The 19120-nt window shown below is 40.5% G+C and overlaps 1 protein-coding gene across 3 annotated transcripts; it reads right to left on the bottom strand.

The window, feature by feature from the left end:
- Positions 1-477: 477 nt before the first annotated feature.
- On the bottom strand, positions 478-17991 carry anln (anillin, actin binding protein). 3 transcript variants are annotated; one of them, XM_084378897.1, is made up of 24 exons: positions 17797-17991; positions 13679-13820; positions 13135-13575; positions 12239-12555; positions 11379-11697; positions 10637-10839; positions 10431-10538; positions 10207-10318; positions 9241-9554; positions 8984-9132; positions 8711-8852; positions 8078-8213; positions 7439-7621; positions 7175-7301; positions 6863-6911; positions 5988-6041; positions 5561-5593; positions 5442-5460; positions 4377-4489; positions 4099-4143; positions 3715-3801; positions 3498-3605; positions 2267-2439; positions 478-2138 (listed from the first exon to the last, which is right to left on the bottom strand). In XM_084378897.1, the coding sequence occupies exons 1-24, from the start codon at positions 17812-17814 to the stop codon at positions 2024-2026; spliced, it is 3507 nt and encodes a 1168-aa protein (XP_084235023.1). In that variant the 5' UTR covers positions 17815-17991; the 3' UTR covers positions 478-2023. The 3 variants fall into 3 exon arrangements, with proteins under 3 accessions (XP_084235023.1, XP_084235024.1, XP_084235025.1); XM_084378898.1 differs by having other exon boundaries at positions 11379-11694; XM_084378899.1 differs by lacking the exon at positions 4099-4143.
- Between the last annotated feature and the right edge of the window lie 1129 nt (positions 17992-19120).

Raw genomic sequence — 19120 nt, 5'->3', positions numbered from 1 at the left:
ATAGTGTCAGAAGTCAAGTAAGGAGGGGCTAACTTAGTAGTTTGAGTGACTTTTAACTAAAAACTATTAAGCTGATATTAAATTGTAATGAAAAAAAGTATTCCATTCAAAATAAATGCAAAATAGAAGTATCTTGAATAGTTGTCTCAGACTTATGGAAGCAGGAATCCCAGCCCATGCACCAAAGTCTGTTTTCCCTTCAGTGTTTCCTGGACACTGTCTGTTGGCGTCAGGGAAAACGGACATTGACACCAGTGCTTTACAAGCGCTCCCACCAGCATGAGTTCTGTCACTTTGACTGTTAAAGGTAAGGCAAGACCATTTCAGAATCACCTCACCACAGCAGCTATGCTCCTTAGTTTTCAGAAATCATTACTGTAATTGTCTTGTACATGAAAGACACCATGCTATTAAAATATCTCATCTTATTGCAGATTCAATTTAATGTGGCATTTCAATAAAATGACAAAACAGGACTTAAGCATAAGTAACCTGCTCCATTTGGTCAAAGCAGCCATTTATTGAAGTCTCACTGATCCACAAACACCTGACACACTGAAGTCAACAAGTTGAACATATTTCCTACTCAATCATATTCTTCATGATGAAAAACGTAAGTAGAAGGTTGCAGAATCAACTGACCTTGTGTAGTTTGCTAGCTTTGTTTTCATTATTAACATAAAAGAAAACGCCTCATCTCTCAAGGACAATCTGTCCATCTGATATCTCATTTATCAACACCTGAAGGGTCCCAGTAAAGTCTGTTACATACTCTCCACAAGATGCACAATGGGTGACTTACAAAGATGAACGTGTACTTATACGTACCACATATTTCACTGCTTAGTGAGCAACTACATATAAAGGGCTCCTTGAATAATAAATACAGTAATACAGGATACATGACTCTAAAATCTTTTAAGATCTGTTTGTAGCCAATAACAAAGTAGACTTAAAGAACACAACCTTTGGTTGCCATTGATACATACACCCAAAAAGCATATATGCTAGAATCAAATAGTTTCACCCGTGTAGATAAGTCTTGTTATTTTACATAAAGGCTTTCTTATAAATAATCCAGCAAATATCCTTTAACAAATGTGTCTGCATCAGCGTAGAATAAGTACTTAACTGTAGTACAGAAAGCCAAAGGTGTGTTGAAGTTCATTTACAGTGTGTCATGCTTACATAGTTTGTCCAGCAGATGGCACTGACAACTTTATTTTATACTACATTACTAGTATTAACCATAAAATGTTCTGATTTGAACAGTTGGTCACAAGTGTGACAAACAAATAATAATATGTAGTTATCAGTATTTTTGACTGTCAAATATCAATATGGGTTTAGTGTAGAATATGTAACAGACCTTACCTCTACCTATCTAACTCCAACACTCAAACAATTACATAAACATTGAACAAATATTACAAATAGAATAAAAGCTGGGGTATAACTGGTATCAAAAATCTGTGCATGGCAATGAAGCAAAGGTGAAAGTCCTGCCACAAGTTATAAAAGCCATATATATATAAAATAAAACTTAGCAAAAGTATCAATCAGTATAGTTCTGTGCTGTCATGTAGGATAAAATGTAATAAAACTGTGGTGCTTCAAATCAACATTCATCTGTAATTCCAACAACATTTATGTTGATTTCAGCATTGAAACCAAATAATTTAAAGCCATGCAGTAGATGTCAAGTACACCAAATATTTGCATTAACATAAAAATGCAGCAACACAACAATATTTCAAAACATTAAAGTTTCAAACCAGTCTGGAAATGAATAAAATATAGTGCCAAAGCCCAACTCCTACACAAAATACTGTTGTGAAATGTTTCAAATGTATGGCTTTATTTACTCTCCTCTCTCCTATAACCTGTGTTTTGCTCACCTGTCGACTATAAAACATCCACCAGCGGAAATATTTAACTCTGAGTGTATTGCACTTAGTAATTGCATGTGTCACTGATATCGACAGTCCAAAAATTAAAGGGCTGGTTGTGACTTAGTGCAGTATTAGAGTGGCCTGTAACAGGCATCTGGTTGCCACATACGCAGATCCACCAGAATCTGGTTGAGTTTCTTCATCCACAGATTCCTCTCGTCCTTGGTGTCTGCACTCAGCCAGTTTCTGCACACAAAAACACAGTGTTCAGCAATGTGGGGCCACTGTTGTTTATAGACATTTTTATACAGACATGCAAGGATGTGTGTGCATATATATAGTTATATGTATACATAAAAATAATAGGGACTTACTTGGTGACACACATGGTATTCTGGCACTGACTGACTAGTGTCTCTTTGTCATCCTCTCTTTGTGGTCTCACTGTGATGAGCTCAAATGTGTGGGGTCTGGCGCAGAACTCTCTGTTGGCTGGTTCCACCTTGTTACTGGTGCAGTTGGCTAGGTTGATGCGACCAATGGGATTCTGACAGAAGAGGAAAAAACAAAAAAACAAGAGGGTCAACACAGCCATCAGGTGTCAAAGTGTCAGGATTATTCTGTGTAGTATAATTACATTGCCCTTATTTCAAACTAGTTTTCTTGTTTTTTTAGTTTTCCACACTCTACAGAGATAAATGGCATCCCCCTTTGACATGCACACTCTGTTACAGACACAGTAGACTGACGCTAGACAGAGCTACATGTACTCTGGCTTGCCTGTTACAGTACAGTGGTTATTCCCACGTTACAGTTGTGTTTTGCAAGTAAAAACAAACAGATTATGCCAAGATAGATATGGCAGGGAGTCTAACGGAAGATACGGATTACGCTGGTTGAGATTTGGAATATCGTTGATGGTAGTCAACATCAGAGAACAAGAACAAGAGTAGATACATCAGCATGGCTATATTTTCATCTTATGACAGATAGATTGACTGTGTATATATGTTTGGGGCTGGGCAAAGGAGTGATATTATATTGTTATCTTATGAGTCTATATATTGTCTTGTATTTTGGTATTTCGGTGTCGTCTTTTCCTGGTTTTAAAGGCTGCATTACAGTAAAGTGATGTCATTTTCTGAATTTACCGACTGTACCCACTTAGTCATTATATCCACCATCACTGATGATTATTTATCAAAAACCTCATTGTGCTAATATTTTGGGAAAGTACCAATAGTCATCCCTACAATATTATCCCAGTGTCGATCGATCCATTTCAAACCTCATGTTATCAGTAGCGACTTAAGGCTTTTACAAAGCTAGCTTTGTTTTAATCATGGTCATCCTGGAGACTGTTTCACCCATCAACTGGAAGAGAAGACAGAGACTGGAACAAACTGTTTTTTAACTCTCTATGATCCCATTACAGTTGTGTTGGACAATTAGACCTAGGTGTATGAAAAAGAAAACAAAAAAGGAAAAAAGGTGACGTATTTCAGTTCCATGAGAACAAACAACCACAACTACAGTCTGTCTATCCTCCAGTGTAGTCTATTAAAACAGAAGAATAAAATACAGAAGCTCTATAATGACAGTTACCTTGCGCTTCTCATCGTCTGGGTACGTCCAGTAGGAGATGCAGTATCCTGATAAGACACACCACCTCCTGTGCCAGGCTCCAAATCCACTAACATCTTCAAACATCGTCTGCAGGGTGATTAGAATTACAAAATATCTGTATCAGCCAACCAGAGTCCACCTCAGCATTACTTGTTACTTTACTTGTGTGGTGATTTTTTGATCTGCTTGCACTCACCAGGAAGCCCTTCCCCTCCACCTTTGAGCCAACTTCACACTGCATCTTCAGGTAGATGTGGCCTTCCAGTGGGCACAAGAATGGCACCTTGAATCCAAAGTACAGACATTTCACTAAAGGTTCGGACATCATGTTCCCAATTTATAAATGTTTAAGTTACCAGATATGGTTAAACAGATACGATTACAATGCAAGTTTCTGTTGAGATGGTTAATAATCGTTGCTTAAAAGCAGCTGACAATCAGACAGATGAAAGCAACTGACATTCCCTAATGACAACAGCTTTGTGATAAGATGAAGCTGATGATAGTGTTAATATAGTGTATTCACCCTCCTTCCCACACAAACAGAACACAAGACACATGCAATGGGACAAGTAGTAACCTTGTTATGAAACAAGCCACTGAGCAGTTCTCCTTCATACTTGATCTAAAAGACAAATAGCAAGGCAGGTGAATGAAGACACAGGCAGAACACACTGACCCATGCCAGCAAACAGGGATACTGTCTGTGTCTGGAGAGCCTGTACACAAACAGCTATTTGTTGGTGCCATACATGCAGCATAGAGATAAAGGCCAGCCACATATAAAATGCAGAAAACGGAAGTGTGGACATGGAAAAAAAGACATGAGAATATGAAACTGACTGGCTCCTATTATACCTTCTCCAGAGGAAATTTGTTTTTCCCAATACTGGACAGCATGAGCTTGTGTGATGCAACCAGAACAAAGTTACTGGTGCGAATGGCATTGGGTCCTCCTGGACTGGCCACAACTACAAACAAAGAGAGAAAGAGATCATCAATACCTCATATTTGGCTTAAAGGGACACTCCACTGATTTAGCACATCAACATTAGTCTACTTGTTCTAGTGAGTGCTACAGTGCAGGGAAAACTGCCGCATAATGTCTGGACCCATACTACGGAAAAAAATAATCTGTCTCTTTCAAGTCTCCCAGCCTTATTGAGGTGCAATACTCAAACACTGACCCGTTTAAAAGGGGCTGTTTGTAACAATTTGTAGCAATTAACATGTTTGAATCACTTTTTTATTGAACATATGTGGGTGGATTGTAACATCATGTAAAAAATTAGACCTTCCCTGTCTCTCTCAGTTGCCTATGCAAGCCTGTGGACGATTTGTTTAAGTTATCTAATGCAGCTGGACTGTGGATTTCTTTGTGAAGGACTTGGGCTGATTTTCTGTGGCAGTCTAAAGGATGCAACTTTATGCACATTCAAGCAACAGTCGCTAACGTTAGTTTAGAAATAGAGTTCACCAACATAAACTAACAAACAGCTTCCAGCACAGCACAGAAGCTCCACGGAGCCCCTTTAGAATGTTTTAAGATAGAGGGATCCTTTTGGCAACCTTACAGGCCTTTGTGGCTACAATCACACATCAGCTGCACTGTGGTCAGCTGCACAAAGCAAACAGGGTGTCTAATCTGCCTTGGTTGTTTTGTAAACCATTATTAGATGCTCATTATTAGCCATACTTGGCAGTGTTTGGCATGTGCTTTACTTTAGAAATGAAGTCCGCTAACAAACTAAAAACTGGCTTCAAGCACAACACAGAAGTTCATCAGAACTCTTAAGAAAGAAGTAAAAAACACATCCTGTGGCGTACATGTACTAAGCTTTTTGTGAGATGCATAATGTTTCCATGAACTTTGAATAACAGTACAAATTGTTTCTTTAAAATCGGTTTGAAATATTAACATACCTGGTGTCTGGACACTTTTCTGCAAAACAAAAGATTAAAGGAATAAATTCATAAACAAGACAGATGAGAAGCCGCATTTTGATACAAAACTCTTGAGGGCAGCAGAAAAAAACACTTACAGTGATGGCGAGGAACCTCTTTGGAGTGATAGCCTAGAAAGATGAAAGTAAATCAAATCATGAATTTTGCTTCAAAAGGAATGATGGCAGTGACAGTATAATGTGTCTGGGGGATTTGTATGTTGTTGGCTGGTTCACATTCTTCCCACTAGATGAAATGGCCACCCAAACCTGTGTGGTGAAACAGGTGTACAGTAGTGACAGTCTGTAGACTCCATGTGCCCACACAGAGTACACACACCAACATGTGAGGAGGGAGTTGAAACAAACTGTTCATACCGACATACACAAATCATGGGCCTCATAAACCTGTCTCCATATCATCTGGACGTGCACGTAAAAACAAACACACACGCACACACAATCCGTATTAAAGCATGTGCCATCATTCCCTGACAGTGTGTTTACATTAGGTGTGGGGATTAACCTTTGACTTGTTGGGTTTCTTCTTCTTGTCACTGCAGACCTCACGCTTCTGCACCTGAGGATGCCAACAATTATAATGAGTCATTAGGCAGTAATTCTGCTCAATTTTAAGAATATCTATGCAACAGTTACAGTATCAAAACTATGATTACTCAACATTTCATCTCTGACTGTATTTCTACAGTCATAACAGTTGAAACAGCTGGCTTGTTTATCAATTTATTTCAAGGATTGTAGTATTAGACAATTTAAGGACCATGCCTTCATTATCATTTTGAGCTAGGGGCATATGAAGACTTTAGAAATTAGTAGAAAGTACAAACCGGGGAGGGAGGGAGGGAGGGAGGGAAGGAAGGAAGGAGTAAAGAAAGAACGAAAGAAAGACAGACAGACAGATTATCTGAGTGGTATCAGTATTTGCAGATAGTTACTAGTTAGTTGGAGATTTAACAGGAGTAAATTGGGAAAACAGAGACAAACTGAGTAGGGATCCATTTCTAGTGATTGATGATACTCAGTTTGTCTCAGTGTGTTAAAAGCTGCTTTTGGAGTTTCCCTTATGGCAGCAAATAATTATTTTCTGTTATCAATTAATCTGCAGATTGCAGAGTGTTTTTATTACAAAAGTCCAAATCTCAAGACTCAAAGACATTTACTGTAGTAAATGGTAAAATGCAGTAACTCCTCACATTTAAGAAGCAGGAACCAGCAAAAGCTTGACATCTTTGCTTAAAAATGATTGAAAGAATTAATCTATTACTAAGATAGTCTGCTTAATTAATTGACTTATTGTTAAATTAAATACAAAAAAGCAAAGAAAAGGCAATAAAGACATAATTATTTTGCTATCTGTAAACCATGATGTAAGACACTCACCAGTCCATAGACCTCAATATCAATTTCAAAGTTACTGGACACATCGGATCTGAAAGTGGAGAGGGAGAGGGAGAGGGGTATTTATTGTCAGTATTCAACAATCATGGTCAACAGACCTCTTCTATGTTCAGTATAAAGCAGATTGATAAAAATGTACATTTTAGATTAACAATTACCCAACAACCACACTAAACATAAACATGTGAAAGGTAAACAACAATGTCTGCAACACAATCAAATAATTATTAATGGTGATCAATTAACATGACTTGAATTCTTTTCTTCGTGCAGGAGCAGGAGTGTGTGCTTTACATGGTGAACGTGGTAGGGAATGCGAGAGTGTCCCCACTGAGGCCGCGGTGGGTGCTGGCCAATGGTGTGGCCACAGTGTTCTCTGCTCCGGCACGAATCATGATGAAGAAGGAATATTTGGTTGCTTCTGCAATTATCAAAAGGCAGAAAGATATTAATTCAAGGACACAGGAAGAAGACAGAAATGTACAATATAGAGACAGCTGATGTCTGGAGAAAATGTTGAACAGTAGTTTAAATTACATAAATGCATTTTGATTCTACCTGGCTTGTTGGCAGTGGAGCAAACAAAGTCTGCCTTGAGAGGCAGGCGTAACTCTTGCAGGGTGATGGAGCCCTTGGAAGCAGACATGCTGGTAGGTTCTGGGGCTGCAGGGGCCTTTTTCTGGCCTGTTGGGTCCTCTTTCAGACGGTCCAGCTCTGCCTTCAATGCTTTTCTCCTCTCGGCTAGGAAGGCCAGAAGAAAAGAAAGTCTAGCTTTAATACTACCACTAGAAGTCCCCATATCCTACATACAGGGGCTTTAAAATACTGTAATCATAGAAGGGCCGTAGTGGGGTTGTGGCTTTGTTATTTATTCAAGGCAGATGTCTATAACCCTTGTTAAAACACTGCCTAGAAGCTGCTTGTACTCACTAAACTAACCAAATTGAAGAAGTATTCATTATTGAAGTATATTTGTGGTCTCAAATCTCGCATGTTGATGTTTTTCTTCATATCATTTTTTTCACAATGTGACTTTTTTTAGTTCAGTATAAGTCACATAATGAACCCAATGGCAAAAATTAATAAAGAAAAGCATAATTAGACAGCTAGAGGCGTTATTAAAGCTGAATAACTTCTGAAGCCTGACACAAGATTACCTACAGTAGTAAAAGCCAAGAATTGTCTGGATGAACTCACTTGCCACCAGCAGGAGCCTCTGTGCCTCAGCCTCCACCTGGGATCCTTTGCCGTGCTCTTCGTCTGTGCAGCAGTTGAGTGCCTGACTGGCTTGATGAATAACTGTCTGCTGCAGGTTCATCTCATTGGTCAGAATCTACAGAAACGTACAACAGAGATAGTCAAGCTCGTTCTTCCTGTGATAAACTTAACTAAGAGATGAAACTTGTTCCGACACATTCTGCCACTCGAGTCATGTATTTTTTAATAGGGCTGTTCTGATAACAATATCAATATTGCTCAGTTAAATTTCAACAATCAAAGCTACATACTTAGTATTTGGTGAATAAACTGTGTAAGGTGGGTTTTTGTTGCAGCAGAAAGAATCACGATGATGCACCAATATCCCTTTACAATATTTCAGTATGGATTTGTTGTTCACTATGCAGCATTATCAGGGATAAAATATGAGATGGATAGTGAGTTTACAGCATCCTTTTGGATTTTAATGTGTCAGATTCCTAGCAACATTGCTAGGTCTGAGACTTTTCAACCCTACTGTATGTATATCAGGTGCATAACTGGGTTCACATAGAAACTTCACATACATACTGTGATCTAGCATGAATCAAAGTTTTAGTGTTTATTCCAAACCTTCATCTTCTGTTTGATACTGAAGAGACTGGATCCTCTGGCCTCCTCTGCTCTCTGAGAAACATCCTCTTTTCTCACAATCACCTGTTTCACGCTGGGTCTCTCTGTGTCTTTAACCCTGGTGGACCTGTATGCATCAATGCTAACACACACACACACACACGCATACACACATCTATAAGATACACATTTACTGCAACAGCAAGGTAGGTCACATAACTAAAATACATCCTTGTGCTACATATAGAGCATATAGGTAAGCGCTCCATTTACCTATATGGCAATCTGTGGTCCTCATCTGAGGCTTCGCTGCTGTCTGAGGAGGCCGTCCGTATTATATTAGATCTCTGAAACTTGCTAGGTTTGGTAACACTGTCTGGGGTGTTGCTCTTTACGATGAACGAGCTGGCTGGAGTAGACGTCTGCACAAAGAAATAAAAGAAAGTATGTTAAGCCATTTCTTTCCTCACCAAGGAGGTCTAACTGTAACTCATGTAAGTGGTAAAAAGAGACATCATGTTGGCACCTACCATTATTCTTCTCTCTGGACTCTTCACCACTGCAGCCACAGTCTCTGCTAGTGGAGCGAGGAGGGACATGGAGGAGATATTCAAAGCATCTTCCTCCTCATTCTGATCGTCACTCTGATCGTCACTCTGCTCCAGGATCCCTTCAAACAGCCCGTTGATAACTGCAGAGTCAATGGACTGGTCCACATTCATCTCTATCTCCTTGACCACCTCGTCGTCTTTTGGGGTTTCATCAGTAGTTTTCTCAATATGAGGGGTGACTACCCTCAGAGGACTTGATGTTGATGCTGGAGGTGAGACCATCAACTCACGACCTGTTAATTAACAAAATCTATTTTAGAAAACATTTGTCCACTTTACTGAGATTCAAAAAGTTCAACTAGCCATTACAGTTGAAGCTCACATAGGAATGTGCACTGCAGTCTGAACACATCTGACACACATGCTGAGAACTGTCAAACTTGCTGTGACATTTAAAGCCATCTTAGTCAAATTGAGTTATTGACAGTTCAACTCAAACAATACACATAATGGCAGAGATGTTTTTTCCTTTTCTCATCGACTCTCAGCTTAACCTCCACTTGATGAAAAATCGGGGTTTCCTAGCCAGCAATTTCATCAGAGTAAAAAGATCTTTTTTCCCTCATACTGTGCACACAGATGTTGAAGGCAGGTTTGTAAACTGACAGAAATACATAGTGCATACAAACTGACATAAATAATAACCCCTACAGCTCTGCCAACTGATGCTGCTATGCCTGCAAATTATTTTTTTTAGTTAGAAGCTCATTGGGATGGTCATTTCTAACTCTCTACCTAAGGCACAGTTTACAGGGAAATTTGTGCTTCAGACAGCCCAATGGTTGAAAGAACAACTGCCCATGTTAGCACCTCATCACTCAAAAACATTCAGGCAGAAAACAAAAAAACCTCCTCAATCACCACACCAAAAATATTATCAAATACCTGGAGGAGTGCACTTTGTGGGTGTAGCTGTACTCTCAGTAGAGGGTGCTGTGGGCTCATCCTGTGGCTTCAGAGGGGCAACTTCAGCCTCCACAGGCTTGTAAAGCTGCTCCTAAAATGCACATTATTTTATTTATTTAATATAATCTTGCATATGTATGACAACATTACATTTTTGTGAGATGTTACACATTTTTGTCATGTGTCAGATGCTTGTGGCCAACCTTGATGTCTGTGTTTTTATTGGTTTCTGCTGCTTCCTCTTTGTTTTTCCACATGTTGCTCCCTTTCTGAAAGCGATTGCGAATCTGAGCCAGCTCAGACTCTCGCTCCTGAAATGAGTTTTTTCTCTTTCAAATCTCATTTTGTTTTTTGTTTTTCAAACAAAATGATTGCAACAATAGGATACACCATAGTAACTGTAACCTACCAGCTTCTGTCTTTGGGTGAGATCAGCAGTGGCTGTGTTTGCAGCCTGGGCAGCTCTGAGCCTCTCCTGTACCAGTCTGGTGTTTGGTGTGACTGACGGAGTGACACTGGGAATCTTGGCATGGGCAGTGCTCCCTGCTGGGGAGCTCTGGTTGGTACGCTCCTGGCACTTCTCACCAAAGCGCTCCAGGAAAGATTTTACTCCTGTAAGAATGTAACATATTCTTTCATACATGTGGCGGAAGCTAATGCTACATCAAACACCATATAAATCTAGCAGCAATCTTACTGATGTGTGCATGCATGCTTAACAATACACGGTTAGGTATAAATATAAAACTGAGGATAAATATAATCAGATTTAGCCACAAAACTAACAAGGGCATGAAGTTTGTAATTTTCTCTGTAAACAGGCCAGATCTTATGACAACACATGAAGGGGAGAGCATGACGGTTCAAGCCTTTACACACTTCATTACACAATGGAAAACAAGTTCAGTTTCTTTTGGTTATTTTCTGTTTGGTTCCATTTCCTCTTTTGGGGACATGTGAAACCATAAACTATACTGTCGTCATGTCACTTTTGTATTAACATATATCATGATACCTAACATTTTACAGTAAAACCTTATGTGATTACCCAAGTAATCCACTAACTCTGCTAGAGCACGTCTGAGAACTGGATCATCATTCCTTATCCAACATTTTTATATAATTCCTAAATTAACTAGAATATGACTCACCAGATGGGCCACCTGTGGCCTTTTCCTGAGGGGTAGAGTTGGCAGCTATGATGGGCTTGGTGTGGATTTCGGGCTTCTGGGGGCTGGAGGTGGTGTTGAGACCCCTGGAGAGGACCTGATTTTTCAGGGGACTTTGAGGCACAAATGCCGATGAGGAGGGGCTGGCCTTCTGGGGGCTGGAGGGGAAGGCTGTTCCCTGGATGGAGCTCTTCTGAGGACTGGGTACTGGCTTAAGTACTGGCTTGGTGGCGGGAATGTCAACCTTCTGAGGGCTCGGGAGAACTACTCGGCTGGACTTCGATGGATGATTCGTAACCTGCTATAAATAGATTGATTAGTTTATTGATAGAACAAAGAAAAAAACAATACAAGTTGTGCTGCCCTGTGGTCTAAGGTTCTAACTGAGCATTCAGAACAAAAAAGCCCTGTTTTTAAATTTTATGTTTGAAAAATGACTCAAACTGTTAAACAGTTATCAAAATAGTAGCCGGTTTCCTGTCAATCAACTCATTAATGCAGCTCTATATGTAAACAATACAAAGTTATTCAGCAGGAAGAATGAGATATTTACTTCCCAAAGACATGAATACATTTTTAATTATCAAAATTATATATTTCACTATACAAATTAAAATAGTGTCATAAATAGAAATATTCTATCATACTCATGATGCAGTCAAGTAATGAAGCACTATCAGTGGATTTCAGTATTTTCCTCATAACAGACCTGCAGTCACAGAAAGTATTCCACACAACAGATAAAATGAAGAAGTGGCCAAATTCACAGCAGCTGATAGCTCATACAATATCATCCAGACAAAAGTAACTGATTACACTGGTGAAAAAGACAATAAGCCTACCTGGTTAGAGCTGGATGTGGACCTGCTGCTTGCAGTTGAACTGGCAGCACCTGGTTTAGTGCTGGCAGCCACTGCAGCATCTCTGACTGCTAGCTTGGTCACAGCTGTACCAGGCTTCTCTTTTGGATTCTCACTGACAATGTTAGCATGGCTTAGGTCATCTTCCCAGGATCCAATGGTGGCAGCGAGGTTGGCCAGTCTGCCTCTCCTTCCCAGTGGAGTTCCTGAGGACACCGTGGGGACGGTGGATGGTGGGACCTCAGCTTGTGTCTTCAACTGGGAAAGGGGAGTGTAGTCTGGACCTGCATCAGAGGTGCCTGAAAAGGACAGGGAAAACTACATGACTATCAGACATTTGAGTGAGTGGACATAAAACCCTTGACAGTTGGCCTTTGCTAGCTTTGAGTGAGCAGCCCCCAGTGAAAACAGGAACCCTTTCTGCTGCAACAACGAGCTGGAAAAACTGACACCTGTCTATTAGTAGTGTCACAACAGTGAAGGCCGGGCTAGACAGGCAGGGCAACTCAGTCTGAATTTATTGTGATAAATAAAATCATGAATACATAATTTACCCAAAGGTTGTGGACCAGTGCACTTACATAGATGCACTTCTATACTGATCTGTAGATATGTGCTGTATGCTTTAAGAAGAGGCCAACATGAAAACTCTTCAATAAGATCTGATTTAGTTGCTGTCAGCTGTAACTTCCTGTATTAAAGGTCCTGGCAGTCAGTTATCATAGGTTTTAACCTCTTGGTTTTTTGGCGTGAAGCTTCTCATTTGTTTGGACCTTGATCACGGATTGTGCCTCACAATACTGACTGCTATATTATTATATTATTTTATCTAATGAGCTAAATAAATTAAAATTATATCAAACACAAATTTTTCTCACCACTTCCATCCCAGCACTTTCTCTGTTCTGCCAGCCACTGCAGACGAGACCTCATGCCAGCAGCAGATGGAGCGGCATCTTCCACCAGGTCCTCCTTGTTCCTCTGCGGGGCTGAAATGGCAGACACCATCTCTGTTTCTCTGCTGCTTGGAGGATCTGGAGCAAGGGTGACAGCCATCTTCTTTGACTCCGGCTGTGCAGTTTTCAGCTGCTGTGGCTGAGACTGGACAGCAGGTCGGGTCACAGTCCTTTCCAGGGAGGAGGAATTTCGGTTGCTGGCGGGGCCCACCGGGGGTTTCTTGTCTGTAGGAGGATCTGTGAGCATGGGGGCAATGGGTGTCGTCATCATGGGTTCTTGGTTCTCCTCACCGGCTGCAGGTTGAACATTTTCCCCTGAGCACCTGCGCTTGGAAGGAGAAGGCTTGGAGGACGGCTGTGGAACTGGGAGAAAGTGATGGGGAAATATAAGTACAGAGAAGAGGTGCACTCGGTAGCCAAAGTGAAAAAGTCTCAGCACACTGCAGTCCAACATGTGTGCTCTTACCTTTATCAAAGACTGGCTCACTGATCACACTATTGGTGTCAGCCAATGGCCTTTTGACCATCCCTCTGCTAGCGGCATTTGGTCTCTCTGCCATTTTCTTCTGCAGGTTTTCCCTGCGAGCCCGGGTCCGCTCCAACAGTTTCTGGTTAAAAAAAACAAACAGTTGACTTGCTACTCCGATGCTTGCTGTATACAAAAAGAATACAATCCTACCCTGTATAATGTTTTATTGTATCAGTTAGAATACCACACCACCACCACAAACCGAAGCCTCAAACATGACCAAAGAATTGGCATTCTAACGTGTTACCCTATGAGTTGCACAAAGGTATTATTTATAGTTCTGGATTACATTGTATTGCTGACCTTCCACTGTGTGAGGCAGAAGCATTTTTTTCCCAAGAGAAGCTAAGGGGCGCTCTGACAGCAAGCCATTATTTTTGGGGGGCATATCATCCACAACAGAAAGGAGGCTTCCAGAGGAGATAGTTTTGCTAGTTCTGTTAGTGAAAAAAAAGAAAAGAATCTTGCTAACTCCTACAGCAGCTACATGCACAGGTGCTGTAGCTACTGTACACTGTAACCTTTATACACAACTATATATCACATTGATTCACAGAGCTGGAGTCAGAAGGCAATTCATCTAGCTTAGCATAAACACTGGAGGCAGGAGGAAGCAGCTAGCCTGGCTCTGCCTTAAGTTCAAAATCTCACTTACCAACTGTGCTAAAGCTCACTGACACCCAAAACTATTTGGGTTTTTAGTGGGGTTGCATTCTGAAACTAATTTTTCCAAGACAACAGCCAGGTGTGTCTGACATTCACGCCAGGATTGGTCATGATGTGCAGAGACAAAGAGCCTGGGAGTCAGGGTTTGAACTTCTTTCTAGCTCTTTTAATTCATTCTTGACACAACTATTTCTGTCACCTTTTGTGTGAACAACAATATGATTGTCTTCCGGGAGAGACTGTCTGAGATTGCACGGTTATCCCCATCTTCAAAACAATATCACCCAAATGGCCAACTTATCAGTATGACAACTTAGAAACAACTTAAATATGTTGATGAAGGTTCTCAGTCATCCAGGTCATGGTATATCTAGGTACTGTATCATAGGCAACTGGACTTGTTTCAGTTTCTTGAAGACATTTCACCTCTCATCCAAGAGGCTTCTTCAGTTCTAACTAACTGGAGGGGAGTTTCAGGCTTTTAAACTCTGTGTGGGAGTGTCCTTACAGAGTCCTTAAGGACACGTGTGAGCTCTGAGTTTCAGAGTCGTTAGAGCCACTTGTGGGTCGTTGGTCAAACCGGCCTTCATGTGGGTTTCTAAGGTTTCTAAGGCCCTAACGACTCTGAAACTCAGAGCTCACACGTGTCCCTAATGACTCTGTAAGAGCACACCCACAGAGTTTAAAAGCCTGCAACTCCCCTCCAGTTAGTTAGAAGTGAAGAAGCCTCTTGGATGAGAGGTGAAACATCTTCAAGAAACTGAAACAAGTCCAGTTGCCTACGATACAGCACCTAGAAACAGCTAAATACTTTAGTTTACTAAGGTGGTCAGAAAACATGTTGTACAAATCAGCTATGGCTCCATAATTATCTCCCAAACATGACAGTATATATATATATTGTATACATTGTGATCTCGTTGATCTGCTCTGTACATGCGACATCTATTGCACGTCTGTCCGTCCTGGGAGAGGGATCCCTCCTCTGTGGCTCTCCCTGAGGTTTCTTCCGCATTTTTTTTCCCTGTTAAAAGGGCTTTTCTCACTCTCACAGTTTTTCCTCACTCGAATCGAGGGTCGAAGGACAGAGGGTGTCGTCTCTGTACAGATTGTAAAGCCCTCTGAGGCAAACTGTGATTTGTGAATTTGGGCTATACAAATAAAATTTGATTTGATTTGATTTGACAGTATTATCAATCTTCACACTCTTGAAAGTGTATCACTCAAATTTTAAACCACTGTCTTTAGAGATGGATTATTTGAAAGCAAACAACACATCACATTTTTAAAATAAGTATCCTATAAGAACCTGACATGCCATGGCTGTTGTGGGTTCAATTTCAAATTGATATGGAAAATAAAAATTGTACATTTTGTTGTTTTTAGTCTAAATCAACATTGTAGATTCTGTATTAGATTAATACTTTTTGTTGATGACGTCAGAAATAATTCAAGTCACCTGAAAGCTAAAGTAAGCAACATTTTCAATTAGGGGGGTAAATTTTCACCATTTAATGACTGGCCAGAACATAAAGTGACCCAAGAATTGTGTACAGTAGCTAATGGTGAGACACTGATACATTTTGAACCAATACGAATTGTGCCAAGAATTACAGATGTGTTGATTGTCAATTTGAAAGACAACTTTCAACTTGAGAAAGTCAAACTTTGGCACAACACTATAAATATGAATAAAAAAATATTTAATAAAATAAAAAGAAATCTGATATGAATGCATTGGCTGATATACACTCATTTCCGTAATAATCTCTAAAATGTGGTTATCAAACACACTGATAAAAATGCCAACGCACTAACAGTAAACTTATTGGCAATTTTATAATTCTGCATTGGCCAAACTACATATCGGTCAGACTCTAAATTCAACCAGTGTCAAAAAAAATTTGTCTTGGGCCATTGACCACCACATATTTTTTCTGAAATAAGGTCCAATGTGGAACACTGGAAGGGGCCCGGCTTCAGCTCTCTATGAGAAGACGATTGTGAGCCAAGGAAATGTTTCCGTCTACTAAACTCCATTTGCCTTAACAACTTCTCTTCTCAAGTTGGCTGAGGGAAAGGGGGGAAAAAGAGAGAGAAATGGAAAAAACATCCCCAAAAGTTTTGCGATTGCTGTGAGAGGGAAACAGCATATAGCCTCAACTGGTCTGAGATTTTTTTTACAACTTCTAACTGAATGTATGTTTTGGCTCTGCAGCAAAGCTTAAGACTTCCATCAATACATTTATCTACAATGTGACACAGAATCTGACGGACTCAAACCTCTTTATAATTACACGCTTGTTGCTGTGAGACTTGCAATTAGTCTGAGATTCTTCAAACAGGCCAAAATACGCCGATTCTCCATCATCAAGGATTACTGTTGCAAATACAGTATAAAGAACAGGACACAGCACATGGTCTCTGTAGGGGCTTTTTTAACCACCAACATAACAGCCCAAGACAGGACACACAAGACAGTCCTTCTCCACCAGAGATAAAAACGCCCTCTGTTTGCTCGCCCTCTTTCCTTCCTCTTCTCTTTAGATGACATCCCCCTGCCTTGGCCTCACACAATCTGATTTACTGTGTTGTACGTTAACTGTGCAAGCCACAACACATTCCTGCAGCTGCACTGAACGCCTGCACTATTTCTCCAGGCAGTGTGGAAAACCTGAGGTCATATTCAACAGCATTCTTCAGGAATGAGCCACTCCTGCTTGTGGTTCCCGGATTTGAAATTTCAAACTCTACTGGCTCAGATACTGGACAAACAGTCACTGTTTTCAGAATTGAATCAAGTTCCAGTTTTAGTTTGCAACAACAACAATCAAGAAAATCGGCCTAAGTGTTGGACAATTTCCAGTGCTGACACATACCATTGCCTTAAGTGGAGACAAACCAGTTTCCATTTGAATAACGTCACGTTATACAAATGATGGTGTGTTTTGGTTTAGTTCAAATTAATGAAGTGCAAGGACATGGATGTTATAATACTGTATAGGGAGTTAGCAGTCAGGCTAAATTACTTACCAACTGATCAAACACGTAGAGCACCACATATATAACAGTCACAGGTTTAAGGTTGTTAGATCTACTTATTTCAGATGTGTGTTTGCTGGCGACTGACAAGACAAAGAGACACGTGACATGTTTCCATTGGCTCTGTTTCGATGTATTGCCATCGCTATCATTATAACGTCTTTGGTCGCCATACATAGCTTACATTGAAATGCTACAGAAGTAAACAAGACAATGTATCTAACAGGTGTCTCGTTACATTGTAAAAATACTAAATATTACTCTAAGCATTAGCAGATAACGTTAACGTCGCAATTTCGAATCAACCTTACTTAAGCTAACTTGCTCGGGTTAGCTCATCGACTCACCTCAGTAAATGGATCCATTTTTGTCAGAATCCTCACTCGATAGTCGATACTCAGCACTTAAACAACTGCGTATACGTCTTGTACACCAGTATGTGTACACAAACAGGGCGTATTGAGGCGAGCGGAGCGGCTCACAGCTTCTCTTCTCGTCTCCTCGTTTCTTTCTGCACAAAACAACGACTGTTCAAATTTGAATTTCAGCGCTGCGCCTACTGCGCAGACTCCAACAGTTGGAGGAAGCGCTTGAGAGCCAATCAGAATCAAGGAGCTGTGCGAACACTGTGAGCTCACAGCCTGGGCGGAATATAGCTGTCACTTTACAACAAGCCAGCAGGCCACAGCTCACAGGACACACACCACTCTACTGTGCACCCTACATATGTGTGATTCATTCATCTGTGTATTCAGATGCGATACACAAGCGGTTAAAACCTGACCTACACAGATGTATTCTTATTTTATTTCATTTGAATTTTATTTAATAGGGACAATGCAGGTTAACATAGTTCCAAACTGCTCATGGTCATAAAACCACAATACACAATATATGGAAATACAATGAAATACACATTTAACCTAAAATACAATTGGATCAAGGTCAAGGTCACGTTTATTTATAGAGCACCTTATAACAACCTAGGTTGACCAAGGTGCTTTACATAAAATAGATAACAATAAAATACAATAGTACATGTCAAAAAACACTTTCGGCAATGACACATGCATTCAGCAAACCAAACAATTTATCTCACGCAGGTCCAAAAGCCTGGGAGAAAAAATGGGTTTTTAGAGAGGACTTAAAAATCTCCAAAGTCTCTGACGACCGGATATGCCGTGGTAAACTGTTCCACAGCTTAGGGGCAACCACGGCGAACGCACGATCGCCTCTAGTTTTTAGCCTGCTTTTAGGCACATCCAGATTTATGTCATTTGCAGACCTCAGAGCTCTGATTGGTCTGTGAACATGTATGAGTTCCGCTAAATACACAGGGGCCATACCATTCAAAATTTTAAAAACAAACATCAGGATCTTAAAATCAATTCTGAACTGGACCGGAAGCCAGTGCAGAGAGGCCAGAACAGGGGTTATGTGCTCCCGTTTCTTTGTGCCTGTCAAGAGACGAGCAGCAGCGTTCTGCACAAGCTGCAGGCGTCGCAACGAGCACTGGTCTAAACCTACATACAATGAATTACAATAATCCAGCCTTGAAGAAATAAAGGCATGAATAACCTTCTCCAGGTCACTAGGAGAGAGGTAAGGTTTTACCTTGGCCAGAAGTCGCAACTGGAAAAAGGTGGCTTTGACTACAGAGCCAATTTGCTT

Source organism: Pagrus pagrus (assembly GCF_965226575.1).
Source record: "Pagrus pagrus genome assembly, chromosome: 17".
Lineage (NCBI taxonomy): Eukaryota > Metazoa > Chordata > Actinopteri > Spariformes > Sparidae > Pagrus > Pagrus pagrus.
Note: the sequence above shows the minus strand (reverse complement) of the source record. Positions and strands in the feature narration are given on the sequence as shown.